This window comes from Diabrotica virgifera, chromosome 5 (assembly GCF_917563875.1).
Source record: "Diabrotica virgifera virgifera chromosome 5, PGI_DIABVI_V3a".
NCBI lineage: Eukaryota > Metazoa > Arthropoda > Insecta > Coleoptera > Chrysomelidae > Diabrotica > Diabrotica virgifera.
This window is the reverse complement of record NC_065447.1, coordinates 240,408,161-240,431,496: the sequence shown is the minus strand read 5'-3', so window position 1 is coordinate 240,431,496 and position 23,336 is coordinate 240,408,161. Positions and strand designations below refer to the sequence as shown.

At 33.6% G+C, this 23,336-nt stretch overlaps 1 protein-coding gene across 1 annotated transcript in view; it reads right to left on the bottom strand.

Moving 5' to 3' along the window:
* Window positions 1–11,830: 11,830 nt before the first annotated feature.
* Window positions 11,831–23,336, bottom strand: part of LOC114343525 (TBC domain-containing protein kinase-like protein) — a 33,255-nt gene continuing 21,749 nt past the window's right edge. The window contains exon 12 of the mRNA XM_028294370.2: window positions 11,831–21,433. Within this exon, the coding sequence (XP_028150171.1) occupies window positions 21,317–21,433 (117 nt within the window). The 3' untranslated portion in view covers window positions 11,831–21,316. The remainder of the gene's footprint in view (window positions 21,434–23,336) is intronic.

The following is a 23,336-nucleotide window of genomic DNA, read 5'->3' as shown; positions in this document are numbered from 1 at the left end:
AATTTTCCTTCCAAAGCAGAAGTTGTTGAAAGTTTTTTGGGATTTATTTGCATATTAGACCAAAGTGCAGAAGGTCCTGTAAATGAAATTTTAAAATGTATAGATGCAATTAAAGCACCTTTCCGTACACAACTGTAGAGGAAAGGGGTATGATGGGGCAAGAGATTAGAGTGGTGTATATTCAGGCGTACAAAGGCGCATAAATGACATTGAAAAAATCAATTTCCTATGTTCATATGAATCCCATAATCTGAACCTAGTGTTGAATGATGCCGTTGCTGGTGTACAGCAGTTGGTTTTTTTACGACATAATTAAGAGATTATATGTTTTTTTAGGGCAAGTATTAAAAGATGGGATATATTATACATTATATATTATATATTATACTATTATCACTTTGGATTCATCGCGTTTGCCAACACTTAACAATGTTATGTGAAACCCGGTGGTCATCCAGACATGATTCTGTTATGGCTTAGCGTCGATCTTTCCAACAAGTAATGAAATCTTTAATGCCATCGGTACATAATTCGCAAATATTTTATGGCTATCCCTACTTTTTCTATCTTTACGCGGCAAATTACGTGTAGTAAAATTCATACTGGTATGGATATGTAAACATTACCAGAATGTCATTACATTTGACAGGTCATCATTAACTTTAAAGAGATGGCTTTTGAATGTTCTTGGATAACTGTTATTTGTATAATTGCAAATTATTATTTCAGTTAATAAATGTGATAATTTTAACTATTAATTTATTCTTTTAATTTAAAAAACTAATACTCAATCGAGAAAAGAGGAACAGTGATTTTTTAATAATAATATATTGTTACTATGGAACTCTTACAATTTTGAACATCTTTAACAAAAAAATACTTGGATCACAGAATATATCCTGATGTATTCTCTGCTTGGATATTCCATTAATAATAAACAATAAATAACTTTTTAGTAAGTTCACGTCTTAAATCAATTATTTATCAAATACACTCTCAATATTATTTAATCAACAACTCAAAATATTCCCGATGCCATGTCAAATATTTAAAACTGTCACTGTGTCTTATCATCATATTATATTTGACTCAGTGCGTTGTATGACAAAGATAGCGAATGTTCGATTTGGAAAATATCACCACGAACATGATGTCCATTTTTTCGAATCCTGAAAAAGCTAATAAATATTTTTAAAGAATTTAAACGCACAATGAAAGACTAAATTATTATCGAGGGCCGAAAGTCCCTTAGAATAAATAAAAAGTTTCTTTTGAATGAGATATGTATTTGAAATTAAAAATCACACTACATTTTTCTCTTAGTTTTTCACCCCTGTAACTTATTAAAATAAACATTATAGAAGTTTTCAGGGACTTTCGGCCCTCGGTAAGAACGTAATCTTTCATTATGCGTTTAAATTTTTCAAAAATACTTATTAGTTTTCTCAGTACCTATTCGAAAAAAATAATTCCCCATTTGAATAGCATTGCAGCCGAAAATACGTACCCATCCCCTTAACGAAAATTTAATTGCTATCAAAACTATGAAAAACTAGAAGCTAATGCATTATTAGAGTATAATTTTGAATTTTCCGTTAACATTACTATTCAATCTAAAATACATAGGTAACTTTAGTCAACTAACATCAAAACTTCTGCAATCTAAAACGGCAGACTTCACGGTTTTTCAACTTTTTGAAAAAAAAACTCCTGATAATCTTCGAGAAATGAGAAATTCGTTATCCGAAATTTTAGCAGAAGTAGCAGGAATAGCAGAATAGTGGGGATTAAACCGGAATTTAAAAATAAACGGAAATAGCGTATAAAAAAAAATTTACGATGAGCTTAGCTGCGACGAAAAAATAACTTTTGTTGCAAAAAAAGTTTTGAAGTTAATGTTTTCAATATAAATTTAGATATAATATTGCAACAACTTACTATAGATTTAGGTTTGTCGCATTAAGAGACATGAAGGTATAATAGGCTTTCATGTCTATTCCCAAAAAATCTATTAACACGAACCGATGAAGACTTATTAAAGAAAAGCATTGTCATTTAGACATATTTTAGTAAATGTTTATAATACGTGGGCCCACAAAAATTGTCGCGGGGGGGAGGGCAATCTTCAGCTACGCCACTGCCTTAAACATGTTTAATTTGTTCATATGCGCGTATTCTTTTCTTTGTAACAGCCTAAATACTTTCAGTAAGTCTTAAACAAGTTGCTGGAAGTACTTAGACTGTTACCAAGAGAAAGAATGCGTAGGTACATATGTACAGGGTCATTCACTATATATTGACCCCCCTGTAAACTGCTTTATTTACAGAATTAGAAAAAAATGTAAAATATAAAAGTTATTTGATTTTTAAATTATGATTTTTTGACATATATATCGTACTAGTGACGTCATCAATTTGGGCGTGATGACGTAATCGACAATTTTTTTAAATGGGAATAGGGGTCGAGTGCTAGCTCATTTGAAAGGTTATTCAATTCCCTATTCAGTAATATAAATATTAACATGATTAATTATACAGGGGTCCAAAAAAAAATTTTAATTAAATGAATTGATACAAAAAGAAGAATGTATGTAATTTATTTAATTCAAAATACATTCTACTTCTGTCAGAAAACAGAAATAAATGTTTATTGAACAAATAAACAATTCAATGTTCAAGCTGCCACCCATCTGCCTCTTGGCAGTTTAAACATTGAATTTAAGCAAAAATCAATGTTTAGTTGTGCAATAAACTTTTATTTCTGTTTTCTAACAGCAGTAAAATGTATTTTAAATTAAATAAATTACATACATTCTTCTTTTTGTGCAATTAATTTAATTTAAAAAATTTTTTGACACCCTGTATAAATAAGTATCTTAATATTTATATTACTGAATAGAGAATTGAATTACATTTCAAATGAGCTAGCACACGACCCCTATTCTCATTTAAAAAAATAGTCGATTACGTCATCGCGCCCAGATGGATGACGTCACTAGTACGATATATATGTCAAAAAAATCATAATTTAAAAATTGAATAACTTTTGTATTTTACATTTTTTTCTAATTCTGTAAATAAAGCAGTTTACAGGGGGGTCAAAATATAGTGAATAACCATGTACAAGTCAAAACATATATAGATGTTAGGCACATCTAGGTTTTAAAACTACGGAAGTATTTATGTAGAGCGTTCCGTTTAAACAGGGTGCCAGTCATGAACTGAGCTCTACATGTTCATGCACCCCGTTCGATTTTTATCGGTAAAAACGAAATTTCAAAGCAAAAAACCCAAAAAAACGCGAGGCTACATCAACTGAATCTTTTGGGAGTAAGCATCAAATGATGCATACTGTAATTAAACAGTTGAGATACCTTTTTTCGGCTACTATTGGGTGTACCAGTAAGTACCAGTTGGTGCATACCGTAATGTAATATAGTGTTGAAATGGAATATATTTTTCAAGTAAAGGGTACATAAAAAAATATGTTAGTAATATAAAACCCATGACTCATTCCCTTACTCACCGGCCACATCGTACCATTTGTACTGCAAAAGAAATAAAATAACATTAATTCTATTCTATGGGCATTTAATATGTTTTAATACAAAAAATTTAAGTGAAGAAACGCAAACGTGAAAAAACGCCCAAGCAAATTAAACGCAAAAAAGCAACTATTCTTTTATAGTGCAATCAGTTGCAGTATTTGGCTCCGAATTCCATCATACTGCATCAATTTACTTGATATTTTCACTCTAAGTAGGGAACAACTCAAGAAATAAAGTCTACCCTAACTACCCTATATCATATACATTATTTGAACATAGAAATAACACTATAATAAAAGTTGTAACGTTTAAAGTTTTAATAATAGAAGAATTAAAACGATGCATTTAAATCTGGTGAATGAGGGGTTAAATACACTTCGCATTTTATCTTAATAAATTAGTCATCAATTTTTTTGTACCATATCTCGCTTAGTTTGAATGTAGTCGATATTTAACAGTCCTCGTTAACATTTCTTCGTAAATTTACTTAAATTAACATAAAACCAGGTCATATAGAAAAGATATAAAATGAAAGAAAATGTATAAAATGTAGATATAGTTGAAGGAACTTAACAAAGTTTAATTGTTAAAGACTTACCAATGCGGCTGAAGCATTATTGTAGAAGCTCCAACACAGCAAAATTCCATGGAACTTCACACAAGGGGATGGCATACCTCTGGTTAGCTTTACGATAATTCATTATCTTCGTCTTCGACAAATACCACATCACATGTTTAAGCAATAAAATAAATAATTTACAATTATTTTACGATAAAAATATGTACTAAATGACTACAAAACACATTGTTAAATATTTTCTAATTTAGGAAATTTCTTTAACTTGATTAAACTGGTAATATTAGAGAACTGATGTAAATGTATAATTCGTAATGTAAATATAAAAACTACAAAAAATTGCCGACACAATCGTTATAACCGTTGTTATAGTACCGAAATGACCAACTACCGCCGATGCTAGTCAAAAACACACTGACTAAAATATCAAAACAGGTGATAAATACCTACTGATGATTTTCTGGTGTGACAAAAAATATTTTACTCATAGAATGAATCATTTACATATTGTGATGGGTCTGGATTATTAGGTATGTCGTGAATATTTTAATATACAGTGCTGAACAATTGGTAAGGCTCATATTTATTATTTCAAATACACTCACCGGCACAAAAAACCGCCACCCCAAAAAAATGGGTCACTTTTAATGTCTTGTATTTCCTAAACCTGATGTCCGATTTAAGTAATTCTTTTAATATGTTATAGCCTTATTCTTTAACAATATCGCTGTAATAATATTGTTGCTATAAAGGTACATTGTCATTGTATACAGGGTGTACGAATCAAACTGTGTTTTTTTCTCAAACTTTGGAACACCCTGTGGAATGTTCTAGCTTTTATAAAATACTGAAATTAAAACTCAACTATACCCTCCGATTTTCTTAACAATATGTTTTTTGTTTCATTCGCTTATGTTGGATAATAAAAAAGTTAGGCACTTTAACAACTACCCCTGTTTTTGTCAATACAGGGTGTTCTTGAATAAGTACGGCAAGCTTTAAGGAGTAATTCTGCATGATAAAATAATGACAGTTTGCTTTATAAACGTATGCCCGTAAATGCTTCGTTTCCGAGATAGGGGGTGTTGAAATTGTTCTTACAAACTGACGACTTATTTATTACTCTAAAATGGTTTGTGATATGCAAATAAAAGTTGGTAGATTTTAAGAGGCAGTTATTGCGCATTTTTTTGGCATACAATTAAGAATTTTATATTCACCATTGGCGTGCATACGGCTATAAACATTTTAGATATATCCCGTATGCACATCAATGGTGAATATAAAATTCTTAATTGTATGCCAAAAATGCGCAATAACTACCTCTTAAAATCTACCAAATTTCATTTGCATATCACAAACCGTTTTAGAGCAATAAATAAATCGTCAGTTTGTAAGAACAATTTCAACACACCCTATCTCGGAAACAGAGCATTTGCGGGCATACGTTTATAAAGCAAACTGTCAGTATTTTATTATGCAGAATTACCCCTTAAAGTTTGCCGTACTTATTTAAAAACACCATTTATTGACGAAAAACAGGGGTAATTGTTAAAGTGCCTAACTTTTTTATTATCCAACATAAGCGAATGATTCAAAAAACAGAATGTTAAGAAAACCTGAAGCTATAGTTGGGTTTTAATTTCAGTATTTTATAAAAGCTAGAACATTCCACAGGGTGTCCCAAAGTTTGAGAAAAAAACACAGTTTGATTCGTACACCCTGTATACAATGACAATGTACCTGTCTAGCAACAATATTATTACAGCGATATTGTTAAAGAATAAGGCTATAACATATTAAAAAAATTACCTAAATCGGACATCAGGTTTAGGAAATACAAGACATTAAAATCACCCATTTTTTGGGGTGGCGGTTTTTTGTGCCGGTAAGTGTATTTTAAAAGTTTATTGACGTCTTATATTTTTTTTTTCGTTGGTTATCGTTATAAAATATATAGGTATGTATACATTTAGGAATATAAATAATCATAAGCAAAAATAACATATTTAAACAAGAAAAACAATTTATTGAAATAAATTAATATAAAATTGGGTGTACCGTCAAAAGGACGCGGAAAAAAGGACGCGCGACAAAAAGACGCGGACAAAAGGACGCGTGACAAAAAGACGCCTAGGAAATAAGGACGCGCGACAAAAGGACGCGTACCAAAAATGGACGTAACGACAAAATCACACATAAAAAATAAAAAACATACTTTTTAAAAAGATTAAAAAACATACGAATAAAAAAAAGATTTTTTATTCGTGAGTCTAGTCACTTCGTCGGCGTTTTTTTGTGCTTTCATATTGTGAATTTTTATAACTTCTATTACAATTATATTATTCTATACAATACAATACAATGCGTGTTATAAAATCTATAGGGAAAAATTCTAAACCTGTAATTGAAAGTTGTGGGCAATTCCTCGCAAATATTCCAAAACGGGTCTGTTGCCATATTCAGCAACAATCGTCTTAATTCTTGTAGCAGTGTCCCTGTATTTTCTCTTATGGGGTACCACATTTCCCGCGATATATTGTTCAATTTTCAGTTTGTTTAGGCTGTCTTCTTTTTTGAGAGCTTTAATAAAATTCCATATGTTTGGATGTACAGCTGTAAGTATAGAAGAGAAGCTGTTGTGCCATCCTTCCACCGCGTTATTTGTACGAGGCAAATCTTCTTCCACAGCATCATAACAAACCCATAATTGTATCGTAAAAAGTGGTTCTCTTCTACGTCCTCTTCTGTCTAATCTTCCTATCCAAGTGTCTTCAAAGTAGTTTAGTAATGGTTGAAGTGAATTTTCATGTTCCATATAAAAACCACTCTCTAAGCCAAGCCGCACACCAAAGAAACATGAAACGAAAAACATGAAGCATGAAACGAAAAACATGTTTCATGAAAAGAAAACACTGCTAAACAAATCTCAAAGTCCGCCTACCAATGAAACGAGTGTGATTCATGCTCATGATACATTTTTATTTTCGGAGAGTTTCATAAATGTCCGGACATATATTTGTTCAGCATTGGTTTATTTCCATGAAACGTAATTTACGTTTCATGTTTCTTTGATGTGCGGCCTGCCTTAAAGTTCTTCATATGCGTTTATAACGTTGTGCTCCGGTATAAACGCTAGAGCCGCTAGTTGTCGTAGATTGAGGGCAAATTCAGCATCTTCACTATAATTTCTTTGTAAACCTGCAGCTTGGATATGTCGCCATATGCACTGTGTGTAATGAAAAAAACAGCCGCGAATCCTCGCTTGTGGAAATTCAGCACGTATTGCATTAATTGCAGCTTTTTCGAAATCGACCATAATGGTTACATGTCGAAGACCTGCTTTCAATACTTTTAGCTCTTGAAACAGACGCACATAGGTTCGCAGCGATTTTTTGGGCAGTAAAGCATACACAGTTGGTACAACGTTGCTGTATTGCACTCCATGGATGGTGTACAACTGACTAAATAAGTGAGGGGTACTAGAAAATGTTCCGTCAGCAAACCAGTGTTCACAGTTTTCCATATAACTCAAATTTCTTTGCGTGGAAAATATCAAAATTCGTTCTTCACCTGGACCGCTATCAAATGAAAGGAACGTTTCACCATTTTCATGTAGTGTGTACTCCTCAGGAATAACAAATTCAGCTAAACTTCTTGGATTTGCCGGAGCAGCCTCGATTTTTCTCCTTACACGTTGTACAGTTCGTTTCATAGATAGTAAAGGAGGTAATTGTCCTGCTGCAGCTGTAGAAACTCCATCAGAAATAGTGGCCACGACAGCTTGCGTAGATGATCCAACTTCTTCAGCCATTCGCTTCAGTGAATTACAAGCTTTCTTCGCTTCAACTTTCGCGATATCTACGATATGATTGTGGACCGTACTTTTTACAACGTCACTTCCAACGGTGTGTACTCTCCATCGTCAACTGATGTTTTATATCCCCGTTATTGTTGTATATCGAGTAAACGACCGAGTCAAGATTTACTATAACCTTCTTGGAAGAAAGTAAATCCTAATTATTGCTGTAATATAATAAGCAACTGGGAGATTTCGGTAGAATTTAAGTTTTTCTATTACATAAGTACATAAATATCCATGCTACATTTACATTTTTGATACGCGTCCTTTTGTCGCGCGTCCTTATTTCATAGGCGTCTTTTTGTCGCGCGTCCTTTTTTCCGCGTCCTTTTGTCGCGCGCAGGAGCGTCATTTGAAATTTTGTTAGGGGGGGGCAAGCATTGTATATACAATACATTTATATGCAAATATAATACAAAATTGATCTACTTTTTGTAAATTTCAGTAATTTTCAGGGCCAGAGGGGGGCAAATGCCCCCCCTGCCCCCTATCAAATGACGCCCCTGGTCGCGCGTCCTTTTTTCCGCGTCCTTTTGACCTAGATTCATAAAATTGTGTTCTACAAAATCCAAAATAACGAGATAATTGACTTAAAAAAATTAAATAAAAATTCTAATATTTTGTTGGACCTCCTCGCGAACGAATTGAACTTCTTACTCTATTAATCACACTCTCAATTAACGCATTCAAAAAAATTGATCCAATGTTGCCCATATGTGCTTCACTGCTTCACTTAACTGTTGAAGCGTATTCACAGGATTTTCTAACACATTTAGTTGTCGTGTTATAGCGGCCCCAACATGCTCTATGCAGTTCATATCTGGTGACCGGGCTGGCCACTCCATTCAGTCAATACCGTGTTGCTGTATTGCCATCATTTTTCGTCATCTTTGGACGCAATTCTTGCACGGTAGCGACGGGCATTGTCATCAATAAGGACAAAACTTTCTCTGATTGCCCCCGCAAATGATACAACAATTGGTTCTATAACCAAATATCTATATCTCTGAGCCGTTATAGTAGCCTTTGTCAGAACCACTGAGTCGGTGCGGCCATCAAAACAAATACCGCCCCAAACGCAAATAGAGCCTACCCCAAAAGCAGATGTAGGCACCATATAATGTTCATTACACCCCTCTTCTCGTTCCCTCCAAACCAACACAAGACCATCGATATTGTTTATACGAAATCTAGACTCATCTGTAAATAAACAGTGTCTCCACCATTCGTTGATTGTACAGTTGCGGTGTTCTTCAGCCCATAGTCTTCTCAATCTGAGATGTTGCCTGTTAGTACTGGATGATATGAACGTCTTCTCGCTATTAAGCCGGTCATATACAACCTCCTTCTAACGATTTGGTTTGAAATTATTTTTCCAGTGGTGTTACGCAATGTTCTGTTGATGCGAGAAGCAGTTTATGTTGGGCTTCGTCTCGCAATAATTCGCGTATATCGGCCACCAACAGTGTTGGTACTTCGTTGTCGCCTTCCACCATGAACATTAATATGAGGTTACACCATTTGTTATATAACGATTCCAAGCTCTATTTACTACGCTTTCTGAAAACAACAAACGTTGAGCCACTTCACGCTGCGTTAACCCTTCGTTGATCTACCTCACAATCTGTTGCATTTGGACAATGTCCAAACATCTTCGAGGCATAGTTTATAACTAATTAATAAAAATAATCCACTATTTAAGACAACTGAACGCAAACTGTATTAATATCAAATGAAAATATAAGACTTTAGTGTTCAACTTTTTCTGACGATAGTAAAAGACGATAGTAAAAAAAGGAAAAAAACGGATGGCCACAATAATAAAATTTATTTGATTTCGTTGAATTTCGTTGAATTGATAAAAAAGTCGAGGTATTAATATTTTTAAGAGAGGGAGAGAGAGAGAATTATACTTTATTGATACAAGTCTTTCACTCGATAATTATTTTAATTATATTAAATTTTTATAAACTTCTGACTATTTTTGGCGTAAAATATTATCTACTTTGATCCTTATCAATTGTTGAGCACTGTATTAATGATCAATATTCTTAGTTTAGAGATATTGTTATGGAAAGTTTATTAATGTGCTTAATTTTTTCCCTTTTTAAAAGCTTTGATACACAGATAATAATATCAACTGTTTATTTTTAACTGTTCTTCTCTTTGTTTTTATTCATTATTTGCTTTTTGTTTTCCACATCTAGTTTTTTTTTGTTTATCATCATTTTGTAAGTAAATTCTAAACACATGCGCTTGCTTGAATTTTACACACACTTACACCACACGCACAAACACACTCACACAAAAGTACAATAGTATTATTAGACTACTAGGCCAATTAGCACTAAAAACACCGGAATAAATCGATTTTTAAATACAGCACCTAGAGACTTACAACTTTTTGCCTTGTGTTCAGGATGATGTCAGGAAAAAGGTATACTATAGAAAAATGGGTAGAAATGCATCATTGCATTTTAAAGTGCATAAAATGCATCCAAAAGTGCATAAACATGTCAACATAAGCATATTAAGCGCCAGATTTTGTTACTCGGGGATTTTTTTGGTCGTTTAATACGACTATGCCATCAGAACCGACCTCTAGAGCACCTGGTGCCCAGAGTTACTGCAAAGGTACATCATCTAGAGGTTCGAGGGTTATAGGCCGTAAACAGACCTGAACGCGTCATCACGCCATCAGAACCGGTCCCCGGAGCACCTAGTGCCCAGTGTCACTGCCAAGGCACGTCATCTTCTTGAATTTCGAGGGTTTTGGGCATTAAATTGATGCAAACAGATTACTCGAGCGGTTTTTGGGGTTGCTGAAAAAGAATACGCCATCAGAACTGACACCCAGAGCACCTGGTATCTAGGGTCACATCATCTGGAGTTTCGACAAATTCCTTCACTAAATTGATGCAAACAGATTATGCAATGTGTTTTAGGGGTTACTGAAAAAGAATACGTCATCAGAACTGACACCCAGAGCACCTGACGCCCACGGTCACTGCTACGACACGTCATCTTCTGGAGTTTCGAAGGTTTTCGGCCTTGAATGCATGCAAATATATTACTAAGCGGTTTTGTGGGTCGCTGAATACGAATACGCCATCAGAACAGACCCCCGGGCCACCTGGTGCCCAAGGTCACTGCTAAGGCATGTTATCTTCTGAAGTTTGAAGGGTTTTTGGGCACCAGGTGCACCGGGGTCGATTCTGATGGCGTATTCTTGTTCAGCCACCCCGAAAACTTCCGCGTAATCTGTTTGCATCAAATTATAGTGTCGAAAACCGTTGAAACTTAGGATGACGCGCCTTAATAGTAAAAATGGGCACCAGGTGCTCCGGTGATCGGTTCTGATGGCGTAAGCAACTCCAAAAATCACCCAAGTAACAAAATTTAGCCCATAATACACTGATTTTGACATGTTTATACACTTTTGGATGCATCTTATCCACTTTAAAATGCAACTATGCATTTCCACCCACTTTTCTTCAGTATACTTTTTTCCTGACATACAAGTAAAACGGAAAAAAATCAGATATTTCTAAATTCTAGTCCTTATTTCATCTTCTAGTACTGTTCCTTGCTTTAGTCGTTGGTCTTAAGGATTTGTCCGATTTCCGATTGCAATGTCTCCTATTATGAGCCTAAAGTGTTCCTTAAAATGCAGCAAACCTCACCTAAGAACCCTCTTCCTATATCAGTACTTTGGACGGCCAGCACGAACTTTGAGCGACTCAATCTACCCAATGAATCATGAAGGCCGAAGTAAATAGTTTGTCACACTCCATAAATGTGCAATTAAAATGAAAGGTAAGTAAAGGTTAATAAAACAAGCAATAAAAACTTGACAATAATTATATTACAAAAAAAATATTTTTTATATTAGAACCAGACTGTCTTTCATATTTTTACATATATAAACTTTAAGTAGATATAACTCAATATTTTTACTTATCGATATGAATACAAAAAAGTGTATGTATAATATACATTTGTTCAACCTATTCATAAATAAATCAAAATAGGAAATCCAAACTTTTGATCAGACTAATTTGACAATATATTTTTATACAGGGTGTCCAGAAACTTTACCGACAAACGAAGACAGAAGATTCCTCAGATAAATTTAAGACATTTTAACCAATTCTTCTTGTCCGAAAATGCTTCCTAAGGGAGCTAGAGCTCTTTGAACATGGCGTCTTGTAATTAGTTTTTCTTAAATAACTCCAGAACGCTTTTATTTAGAAAAATGAAAATTGATACGCATATCTTCCAGAGATAAATCGATTACATTTATTGTGAGCTTCTAGTACCGGTCATAGACGCCCGTTTGGGTAGGGCAACGGTTATTTCATCGCATAACTTTTATGTCTTTAACATTTAAGCATTTTTGACACCGGATTATATAAAGATCAACTCCCTTCTATACGCTGATGATATAGTTTTAATCACAGACACAGTAGAGAAAATGCAGAAACTAATAGATATTTGGCAAAAAGAGATACATAAATTAAAAATGGAAATGAATCTTAACAAAACAAAACTTATGATAATAAATGAAGATGAGAAAAGGGAAAGGAATACTAATATAATAGTAAGGGAAAAAGTAATAGAACACGTATCTACTTTTGAATATTTGCGAAACATAATAACAGATGATGGGAAAACGGACTTGGCAATAAGTAATAAACTGAAGAAGGCAACTAGCGTGTATTACTCTTTAAATAATACAATTTTTGGAAAGTCAGAAATAGGCAACAAAACTAAACTCAGAGTATACAACAGCATAGTAAATCCGATAATGACATATGGGGCGGAAACATGGATTATCCAAAAGAAACATGAATCAATGGTAAACGCGACCGAGATAAAATACATGAGAAGAATAGCCGGAGTTACGAAGTTTGATAGATTCAGAAATGAAGATATAAGAAGAGAGCTGGAACAAGAACCGATAATGAGGAAGATCGAAAACAAACAATTAAGCTGGTTTGGACAAATACAACGAATGGAGCAAAATAAACTTACAAAAAAGGTACATGAAGCCAAAATGGGAAACAAAAGAAAAAAGGGAAGGCCGAGGAACACATGGATGGACCAGATCCAGGATATAGGTGAAAGGAGACACATCAGTATGAGGGATATGAAGAACCTGGCCACCAATAGAAGCAATTGGAAGAAGTGGATAAAAGGCGGAACCCGACATCCGACGCCCTGAAGGGCACTGAGGATTATGAGAAAGAAAGAAGAAAGAGACCGGATTATTAAATTATGAGGTATGCTAGTACTAAAAGGTACTTTTGCTTTAAGTCGGTAGAACACTCCGTTTTCTAGAAAAATAAATTTGAAAATTTTTCGTTTTTTGAATTTCCAAAAAAAAATAAATAAAAAATCATTTAGAAAAACTAAAACTGGTACAAAAAGACTAAGACATTTTACTAAAGACGTTCGTTGCAATCCGGGATTGCACGCTGGGGTTTGCTTTGGTTGGATCAGAGAGAGCAGCATATGTGACTCCTGATAAGAGACTAATAAGTTTCGAAACCGGTAGAGGTGTTTGCCGCACTCTCTGATTGGACTAGAATATGGTTCGGCTGTATTTTCGTTTTGCAACCAAATTGAAAATGGTTATTCATTTTTGAAAACTGGTACGTTTATTTATATTCCAGAGATGAATCAATTTCATTAATTGCGAATTTCTTGTACCGGTCATATGCGTCCGTTTTGGGTAGGTCAAGGGTTATTTTATCGTATAACTTGTTTGTCTTTAATTGTTAAGAATTTTTGACTTTAGATTATTAAATTATGAGGTACATATTCTAATACTAAAAGTTACTCTTGGTACTATCCGTTGCAAGATAATTCGGATGGAGTTCCCCAGATTAAGAGACTGGGCCGATATCAAGCACAAAATGACTGTACTCCCTTAATGCTGTAACGAATAGTCACCCTTAGTCTTTCTTTACATTAGGTTCAACTTTAAATTCTATCCAAAGTTTAAAGGTACTTTACTAAATGATAAATCTGATTAAATCCGAAATATCTTGCAACGAATAGTATAAATTGGTAAAATACACCGTTTTTTTTTTAATTTTTTTTTTTTTTCAAATTCAAGAAACGAAAAATTTTCAAATCGATTTTTCTAGAAAACGGTGTGTTCTACCGACTTAAATCAAGAGTACCTTTTAGTACTAGAATATCTCACAATATGATAATCCAGTATCAAAAATGCTTATAAGTTAAAGACAAAAAAGTTATGCAATAAAATAACCGTTGCCCTACCCAAAACGGACGCCTATGACCGGTACTAGAAATTCACAATGGATGAAATCGATTTATCTCTGGAAGGTAAATATGCGTACCAATTTTTGTTTTTCTAAATAGAAGCCTTCTGGAGGTATTTAAGAAAAACTAATTACAAGACGCCATCTTCAAAGAGCTCTAGCTCCCTTAGAAAACATTTTTGGACTAGATGAATTGGGTTAAAATGTCTTAAAATTATATAAGGAATCTCCTGTCTTAGTTTGTCGGTAGAGTTTCTGGACACCCTGTATATAAAGTAATGATAATTAAAAATATATATAATCAGTTGCAATTTAAATACTATAGATCCATCAAAAAAACTAATTAAAGTAGGTTGTGCAATAAAAATGACGTTTTTTGGATTTTAGCCACTTAGATACATAGAATACATACGTAAACTGACTTATTGTCACACCCAGGCGCGGCCCTAGGGATTTTGCCGCCCTGGGCAAGATCGGTGACCGCCGCCCCTTCCTTACTTGGTAGACTCTTGATACACAAAAATTGGGAGTCATCTGCCGCCCCTAAAAATTTGCCGCCCTGGGCAGCCGGCAGGTCGCACGCCCCTGGGACCGGGCCTAGTCACTAGGGTGGTGCGAAAAAAGTCAAGTTGATAATTCCGTGTCGCTATAGTGCGGAAAAGTTGCGATTGGTAATTACAAGAAAAACAAAAAAAGAATTATTCAAATCGGACTTTATCTTCCGATCCCGCAACAGGCCTAAAGATTACGAAAAAAAAATGAAATTTTACCTTTTTTCAAAAAAATTTATTTATCCTTTGTGTACGTTTTATTTATTGCTATAGTAAAATTTATTTACAGTTTGCATGGTAGAGTAATAAAAAAAATAGATTTACGCATTTAACGAATAACTTCCGATCCCGCAAGGTCAATCAAAATCTAAAAAAATTTGAAATTTTTGATGATTTTGATAAATTAAAAAACATTTAGTTATCTCATTTTTCTGTTACATTGTAAAGCTCTTCGCTTGTTTAGATATTGTATGACAATATTTAAACAACCCAGAACTCAAAACGAGAAGGTGGTTACAGTTCTAGCTCCACACGCACCCCTCTCTCCAACCAACTAATGAGTGTGTGTTCTTTACATTATTTACATATGTACATTTCTTTTTCATCTATTTGTGTCTAGCTCTTAAACATCAAGTTTATATTGTAATTGCTTGGTAAAATGTTGCAGCATGGACCTTGATTTAAATGTTTTCCTGTTGAATACATCAATCTGTTGATTGGGGCCCGCATACATTAGCATTAGACAATGCTTCCGAGGGCAACTTTGGACACCGCTCGTCAGCTTGCATGTGCCAGGGATAGTTTTGTACATTTCAGTCTGGCATGTCTCCTGATGTAATGCAAGAAGTTATTTCTTCATTTGAAACTCTTCGAAGAACTGATGGAGAAGATAGTTTTGTAACATTCCAGTCTATTGTTTCAGTGTAGTGCTGTGCTTGAAAATTTAAAGTAGGAGGGATGAAATGTCTAATACTTTTGCACTTGGCTTTAGTCTGTCCGGCTTTTAACGCTCTCCTTGGCGCTAGCACTCTAATGTGTTTTTTTTTTTCTCCCTACTACTTGAAATTTTGAAGCACAGGACTAAACTAAAATAATAGACTGGAATGTTGCAAAACTATCTTCTCCACCACTTCCTAGAAAAGTTTCAAATGAAGATATAACTCCTTGTATTACATCGGGCGACATGCCAGACTGGAATGTACAAAAATATCCCTGCCACAAGCCAGTTGATGAGCGGTGTCTAAAGTTGGCCACGGAAGCATCGTCTAATTCTAATGTATGTGGGCCTCAATTAAGAGATGGATGCATCAGGACAACACTTAAATTAAGGTACATGCTGCCAGATTTTAACAAAAAATCACAATGCAAAGTTGGTGTTTGAGAGCTGGACACAAACAGATGAAAAAGAAATGTACATATGTAAATAATGTAAAAAACACACTCATTGGTTGGTTGGAGAGAAGGGTGCGTGTGGAGCTAGAACTGCAACCACCCCCTCGTTTTGAGATCTGGGTTGTTTAAATATTGTCATACAAGATCTAAACAAGCGAACAGCTTCACAATGTAACAAAAAAATGAGATAACTAAATGTTTTTTAATTTTTCAAAATCATCAAAAATTTCAAATTTTTATAAATTTTGATTGGGCTTGCGGGATCGGAATATATTCGTTAAATGTGTAAAACAATTTTTTTTAGTACTCAACCATGTTAAGTGTAAATAAATTTTACTATAGCGATAAATAAAACGTACTCGAAGGATAAATAAAATTTTTTGAAAAAAAGGTAAAATTTTTTTTTTCATAATCTTTAGGTCCGTTGCGGGATCGGAAGATAAAGTCCGATTTGAATAATTCTTTTTTTGTTTTTCTTGTAATTACCAATCGCAACTTTTCCGCACTATAGCGACACGGAATTATCAACTTGACTTTTTTCGCACCATCCTACTAGTCACACCAGAACCTCATATAGTAAGGAAACTGGTATAGGCGCATCAGAGAAAATATTACGATATGCCCCACAACTAGTGGCGCTGTTAGTCTAAGAACAGAACAGTTGGTACTGGGTACTTTATGATAGGTATAGGTATAGAAGAAGCTTCTGGCTCCGAAACTTCCGAGAGGGTATCACAAGACATCCGCTGATCTATTCCGAGCTGCCATACACAAAATTGTTATTGCCAATATCACATTGTTAACATTCAACAGTCAGAGTCATCATTCAACAAGTCAGTTTAAAGATGGCGGCGTATTAAGCACCAGAAAACATGGATTTCTCTCTAACAGTCTGGCTTCGTTCACATTACATGTTTTGTCTCTTAGTGTAGGAAACAGAGGTTGAACCTCGCAAAATGGACACAAGTCCGGTTTTATTTTTTTTTTCTGTTATATCAAGGGGTGCTTATTATGAGACTAACTTTTTCTTAAAACATGTCGCCCCGGAACCCCCCTTTTCATCCCTTTAAAGGGGGTAATTTGTGGTTTTTGCGAAACGTAGCCCTTCCTGTACCTTTTGCAAAAAATTTACTTAATAGTAAAATGAAGAGGACTATATTTCCTACTATTTATTTCCCGACAGCATATGTCTATCACCCACCGTTTAGCGGGGGTGGCGCCCCAAAGTTGACAAATTTTTAAAAAAGATGTTTTTAAAAAAAATTATTTTTCCCTAACTGTAATGAAAATTAAGAAGAAACCCTGCGGCAATTAATCACAAATAAGTGGCTGATTTTTTGGTATAGGTTTCATTGAAGGGCAATTGCAAATTTTTTAATTACAGGGTGTTATATTTTAAAAAACCCCTTTTTATACCATCTGAACCGCCTATGCTAGAGTAAAAAAACTTTCAGGGATTATCCAGGTACTGGTGTTATTTACAAATTTCTTTAATGCACCCCATTTTTTTTCGGAACCACCCCCCAAAAAAGGAGAATTAATACAGAAAGTGATTTTCTTGAAATCCTTCACACACCATGCCCTTTATTAAAATGCTTCATATATCATTTTGTGCGCGTTCTTATAGTCCGTTCTTTAACGGTAAAATATTGCAAAACCTCTAAATTTTAAAGAACCGCTTGGATTGACATAAAATTTGGCATACACATAGCTAACAAGTCAAAGAAAAAAAGTGATATTGTGCCGATATGTGCTTTTGCCCCGGGGGTGGTTTTCACCCCCTCTTGAGGGTGAAAAAATATTCGTCCAAAGTAAGTCAGGAAATGTCCAGAGTTTTTTCACCAAGTCAATACTTTTCGAGTTATTTGGCAGTGAATATGTTCATTTCTTCAACTAAATAACCATGCTTTTAGACGGTTTTTCGCAAATAGCTCAAATAATAAGTATTTTGTCGAAAAACATTCTTAGCAAAAATATAGCCTGTAAAAAACTAAAAAAAATGGTGTATATATCACGTCTCTATACCTAGTAGAAGCAGAGTTATAGCTAATGAAAAATAGGTTCATATTCGTCAAATTCCAAATGGAATACTTTAACGTGAAATAACCAAAAATTAAGCACATTTCGGGGAAAACTCATTACAACTTATTTAAAGTGTTTAAAAAAAGCTTCATTTTTGTTTTATAAAAAAAATTTCTAGCATTAAAAGTAAACAAGTTACGCTCAAAACAAAGTTAGTCCCTATTTGTTTTGGTAAAAAAATCGAGAAAATCATCCCCTAATTAGTATCTTAAATGAACTTAATCGTTACGACTTCACAAGTTTCTTGGCTCGTGTATGTATTGTTTATATGATCTGTAAGTTTCATCGGTTCAAAGTCCTTATTATTGAAAGGGCTGTAGTTAAAAGGGGTTGAACGAGTCACTGATCACGAATGTATGCAAATTTAGAAACATTAGAAAGTAAATAGAAAATAAATTTTTGTCTAACAGAAAAACAAAAAAATACATGATATTCAGAAAAGCAATGCTGACTTTTTTTGTGTTTCTAGATTTTTGGTATCTGTAACAATTTTTAAGTTATTTTGAAAAAAAAAAGCATATTTTTCAAAATTAAAATTTTTAAAAATTTTACTTTGAAACTAATTTTTTTCAAAAATAAGCACTTTGAATCGATGAAACTTACAGATCATGTAAACACAACATAAATAAAATAATTTGTAGAGCGGTAACGATTAATTTCATTTTAATTTGCTAATTAGGGGGTGGTCTTCCAGATTTTTTTTGCCAAAACAAAAGGGACCAACTTTATTTTGAGCGTAACTTGCTTAAATTTATTGCTAGAAATTTTTTGTAAAAACATAAATAAATCTTTTTTTATACACTTTAAAAAAGTTATAATGGGTTTTCCCCAAAAAGTGCTTAATTTTTTGGATATTTCACGTCGAAATATTATATTTGAAATTTGGTGAATATGAATCTATTTTTCATTGGCTATAACTCTGGTTCTACGAGATCCAGACACCTAACGCGTACACAATTTTTTTTACTTTTTTATAGGCTATATTTTTGCTAAGAACGTTTCTTTCGACAAAATACTTACTTTTTGAGTTATTTGCGAAAAACCGTCTAAAAATGTGGTTATCTTGTTGAAAAATGAACATATTCACTCGCAAATAACTCGAAAAATGTTGACTTGGCGAAAAAGCTTTATAGAACAAAAGTTACATAAAATTAGTCAGTTTACCCATTTCCGCACTTATTTTGGATATATATTTTTTCACTCCCAAGAGGGGGTGAAAGTCACCCCCAGGGCAAAAGCACACATCGGCACAATATAACTTTTTTTCTTTGACATGTAAGCTATACCTACGCCAAATTTCATGTCAATCCAAGCGGTTCTGTAAAATTTAGAGCAAAAACCGTGAAAGAATGCACTATTATTACCCATGCATGGACACCAAAAGCGATTTCTTGATGCAACCCCTGCAGCCAAAAAAAAAGAAATAAAGGGAGGGTTGAAAAAAAATATTTTTTTGCTTCTTGACCCATATAGACATATGCTCCATCAATAGGATTTTTCATAAATATATATGATTACTGCAACATCCCTGCGGAAACTACCCCTATCCTTGAAAATAAACTGCAGAAGCTACCCCTATCCCTTGGAGAGCATGTTTTTACGATTTTCTCATTACCTATGCATTTTTTAAAACAAAACTTATACAGAATTAAAGACCATTATTTTGTCTACAAATAAGGTCTTATGCATTTTTTCGTATAAGCAACCGTTACGGCACAGTGGCGCCATAAAGCTCAGAAATGAAAAGGAGCAGGTAATTATGGAAAATAAAAGAACACACTGTCTGCTACACATTATGACCTATGCATATTTTATTTTCTTTGCACCCTACAGCCGCAGTGGTGGCCCAAAATCAATTTTTGATTATTTTCTTTATTAATTCTCCTTTTTTTTTGGAGAGCTTCCGGGGAAAATATGGGGGTGCATTATACAAATTTGTAAATAACACCAGTACATGGATAATCGCTGAAAGTTTTTTACTCTAGCATAGGCGGTTCAGATGGTATAAAAAGGGGTTTTTTAAAACACCCTGTAATTTAAAAATTTGCAATTGCCCTTAAATGAAACCTATACCAAAAAATTAGCCACTTATTTGTGATTAATTGCCGCAGGGTTTCTTCGTAATTTTCATTACAGTTAGGGAAAAACAATTTTTTTTAAAAACATCTTTTTTAAAAATTTGTCAACTTTGGGGCGCCACCCCCGCTAAACGGTGGGTGATAGACATATGCTGTCGGGAAATAAATAGTAGGAAATATATTCCTCTTCATTACTATTAAGCAAATTTTTTGCAAAACGTACAGGAAAGGCTACGTTTCGCAAAAACCACAAATTATCCCCTTTAAAGGAATGAAAAGGGGGGTTCCGGGACGAAATTTTTTAAGAAAGAATTAGTCTCATAATAAGCACCCCTTGATATACCAGAAAAAAAATAAAACCGGACTTGTGTCCATTTTGCGATGTTCAACCTCTGTTTCCTACACTATCTGTTGAGGCTCATCAAGTAATGTCATATCGAAGCCACACTGGAAAAGGAAAAATGCAGAATTCTTAAGCAAAGTTCCAACTTGATAGAGTGGTAATGCTATGTAGCGCCATCAAAGCGCCTGTCATCCAAAGTAGATGGTTCTACGTAGCAATACCACACTTTTAAATGTGGCAATACCACACTCTTAAAAATCCTGCCATTCTCGAGTTTCTGTTAATTTTTTTTCCATCTGACCTTATCTTACGAGTTACAAGAAAGACGATACACGTTATTATGTGAACAAAAAGACATAACAAAAAGGACAGACATCCATGCATTCCAGTATATAATACGGCACTCTGTATGTACGATGTGGCTAAGTATCCTTCTTTCATTATGAATCACATTAATATTAAAATAATCTCATTTCTTTTCTTGAAAAAATACTGCTATTAAAAGATACTACGTATTCTATGAAATCATTAAAAACTTATTTGTTCCTATTTAGAAACGGACTAAAGAGATCATATCTCTTAGGAGGTCGTTATCACAAAGCCAGATTATGAGACATCAGAATCGTCGGTGATACAGAGAGTAGTACGTTGAATCCGCCGTGTAGCACGCAGACTTTCTTAACATTGCAAGTAAGCAGGAAAGTGGGAAACTGAAATAAAAATATCCATGACTATTTAGGTACAAATGACAATGCAAAATTTAAACCGACAAATATAGTCATGGACGGATAAACACAGATGGACAAAGTTATTTACATAAAATTGTGAAGCCAAAATTATTTGAATAGGTCACAATCTAAGCACCTTCACATGTTGTCACCGTTTGTTTATTAAAATTTCTTATTCGCGTATCGCTGGAAATGTTGCTCCTTATTTTATACTCTACAGATGCTATCAAACTAAAATAATAATTTTTCAGTTATATTAATTTACAGATTGAATTGTAATTAAAATATCAAGTGTTCATATCATTGAATAATAGATATCAACCAATTATTGTATATTATGTAGAAGCACTGGAGACTATTTATAAATGGCAACGGTGTTTACATTGCTCTGTCTTACAAACGTCCATGTCGAACTTCAAATGCTGTTCCATATTTGTTTACTTTTTAAAGTAGATGAGGAAGAGTTGTTTTTCGCTATTTTGGCTCTATTTTGAGTGATATTTGTGAAAACTGAAATAAACATATAATAATGGTGCTACAGTGTTGGATTTGCAAAAAAAGGAAAGATTTATATCCCGATCTCTCATTTCATTTGTATGTACTGTTTATTTACATTATAGAAGATTAGGAAGTCTGTTTACATTTTTAAATATGTCTTTCATAGGCGTACCAGTGGGTTCCTTCATATTAATGTATTGAACAAGATATTAGTTCATTACATTAGTATAGACATAAATTGTAAGTAGACATCATCCGATTAAAAAATATCTGTTTAGTATCTTTTTAATTTGACATTTCTCATGGATTCAAATAAATTAGTGAAATGAATAAAAAATCATGTATTTTTCAATGTAGGTTTCCAAATAATATTGACGATCGAACTATTTGGGTAGCAAAGGGCCTAGCCGGGTAAGATGATGAAAAGTGCCCCCTACTCGATTCGAATTCCATATAAGTCACCGTTTAGCATATATAGTGAAACTAACTTTCTGAAATTTTTAGCCCCCTAGGTGGTCATGTGACCCACCTAGAGCCTAATTAGGGTTTTTATGTTTTTATTTTTTATCTCAGCCGCATCGAAAACTAGCGAAAAACTTTAAATAAAAAAATTGTAAGCTTAAAAAAGTTCTGTTCGAAAAAAATTTTATTTTTAATTTTTAATTTTAATCTGCGGGAAATTTAAATTTTAGAACGATTTAAAAATTTTAAATGAATATAAAAAAATAATTAAGACATTCATTTTTACGAAAAAAATATATAACGTGTATTTTTGCATAATGTTTCACCTTGAATTTTTTCAAATTTTTAAAATTGGTGAAACGCACCTGTAAAAATAAAAAACCGCATTTTTTCGGTTTTTTTTTTCCTTTTTTAATACAATTTTATACATATTTTTCAAAAAAGGTAACACCGTCACTGGAGTATGTAAAAAACTGAAAAATAATTGGGGTTTGCTTAATAAAAATTTTTTGTAACGCTATCCATTTTCAGTATACAGGACGTTGAAGAAAACAAAATTTTACGTATTTTTTACGATTTTGCCGAAACTACTGGCAACATTGTAATAAAATTTGGCGAGTTTTAAGAGGTAGTTGTTGTGCATTTTTTGACATACAATTAAGAATTTTATATTTATCATTGGCGCGCATAGGGGTAATGGACTGAATTTAAAGAAAAAAGATAGTACGCCACTGACATGTTTCAAATTAACAATCGTTTTTGAATTCCTCGTTCAATTTGTGACAAAAAATCCATCTTCCTATTTTTTCATACGACACGCCATTTTTATTCAAAAAATAAAACATCTTAACCGTTACAAAGTATTCGAACTTATATAAAATAAAATACTAACTCATACATCCATTATAAAAACTAATTCGAATAC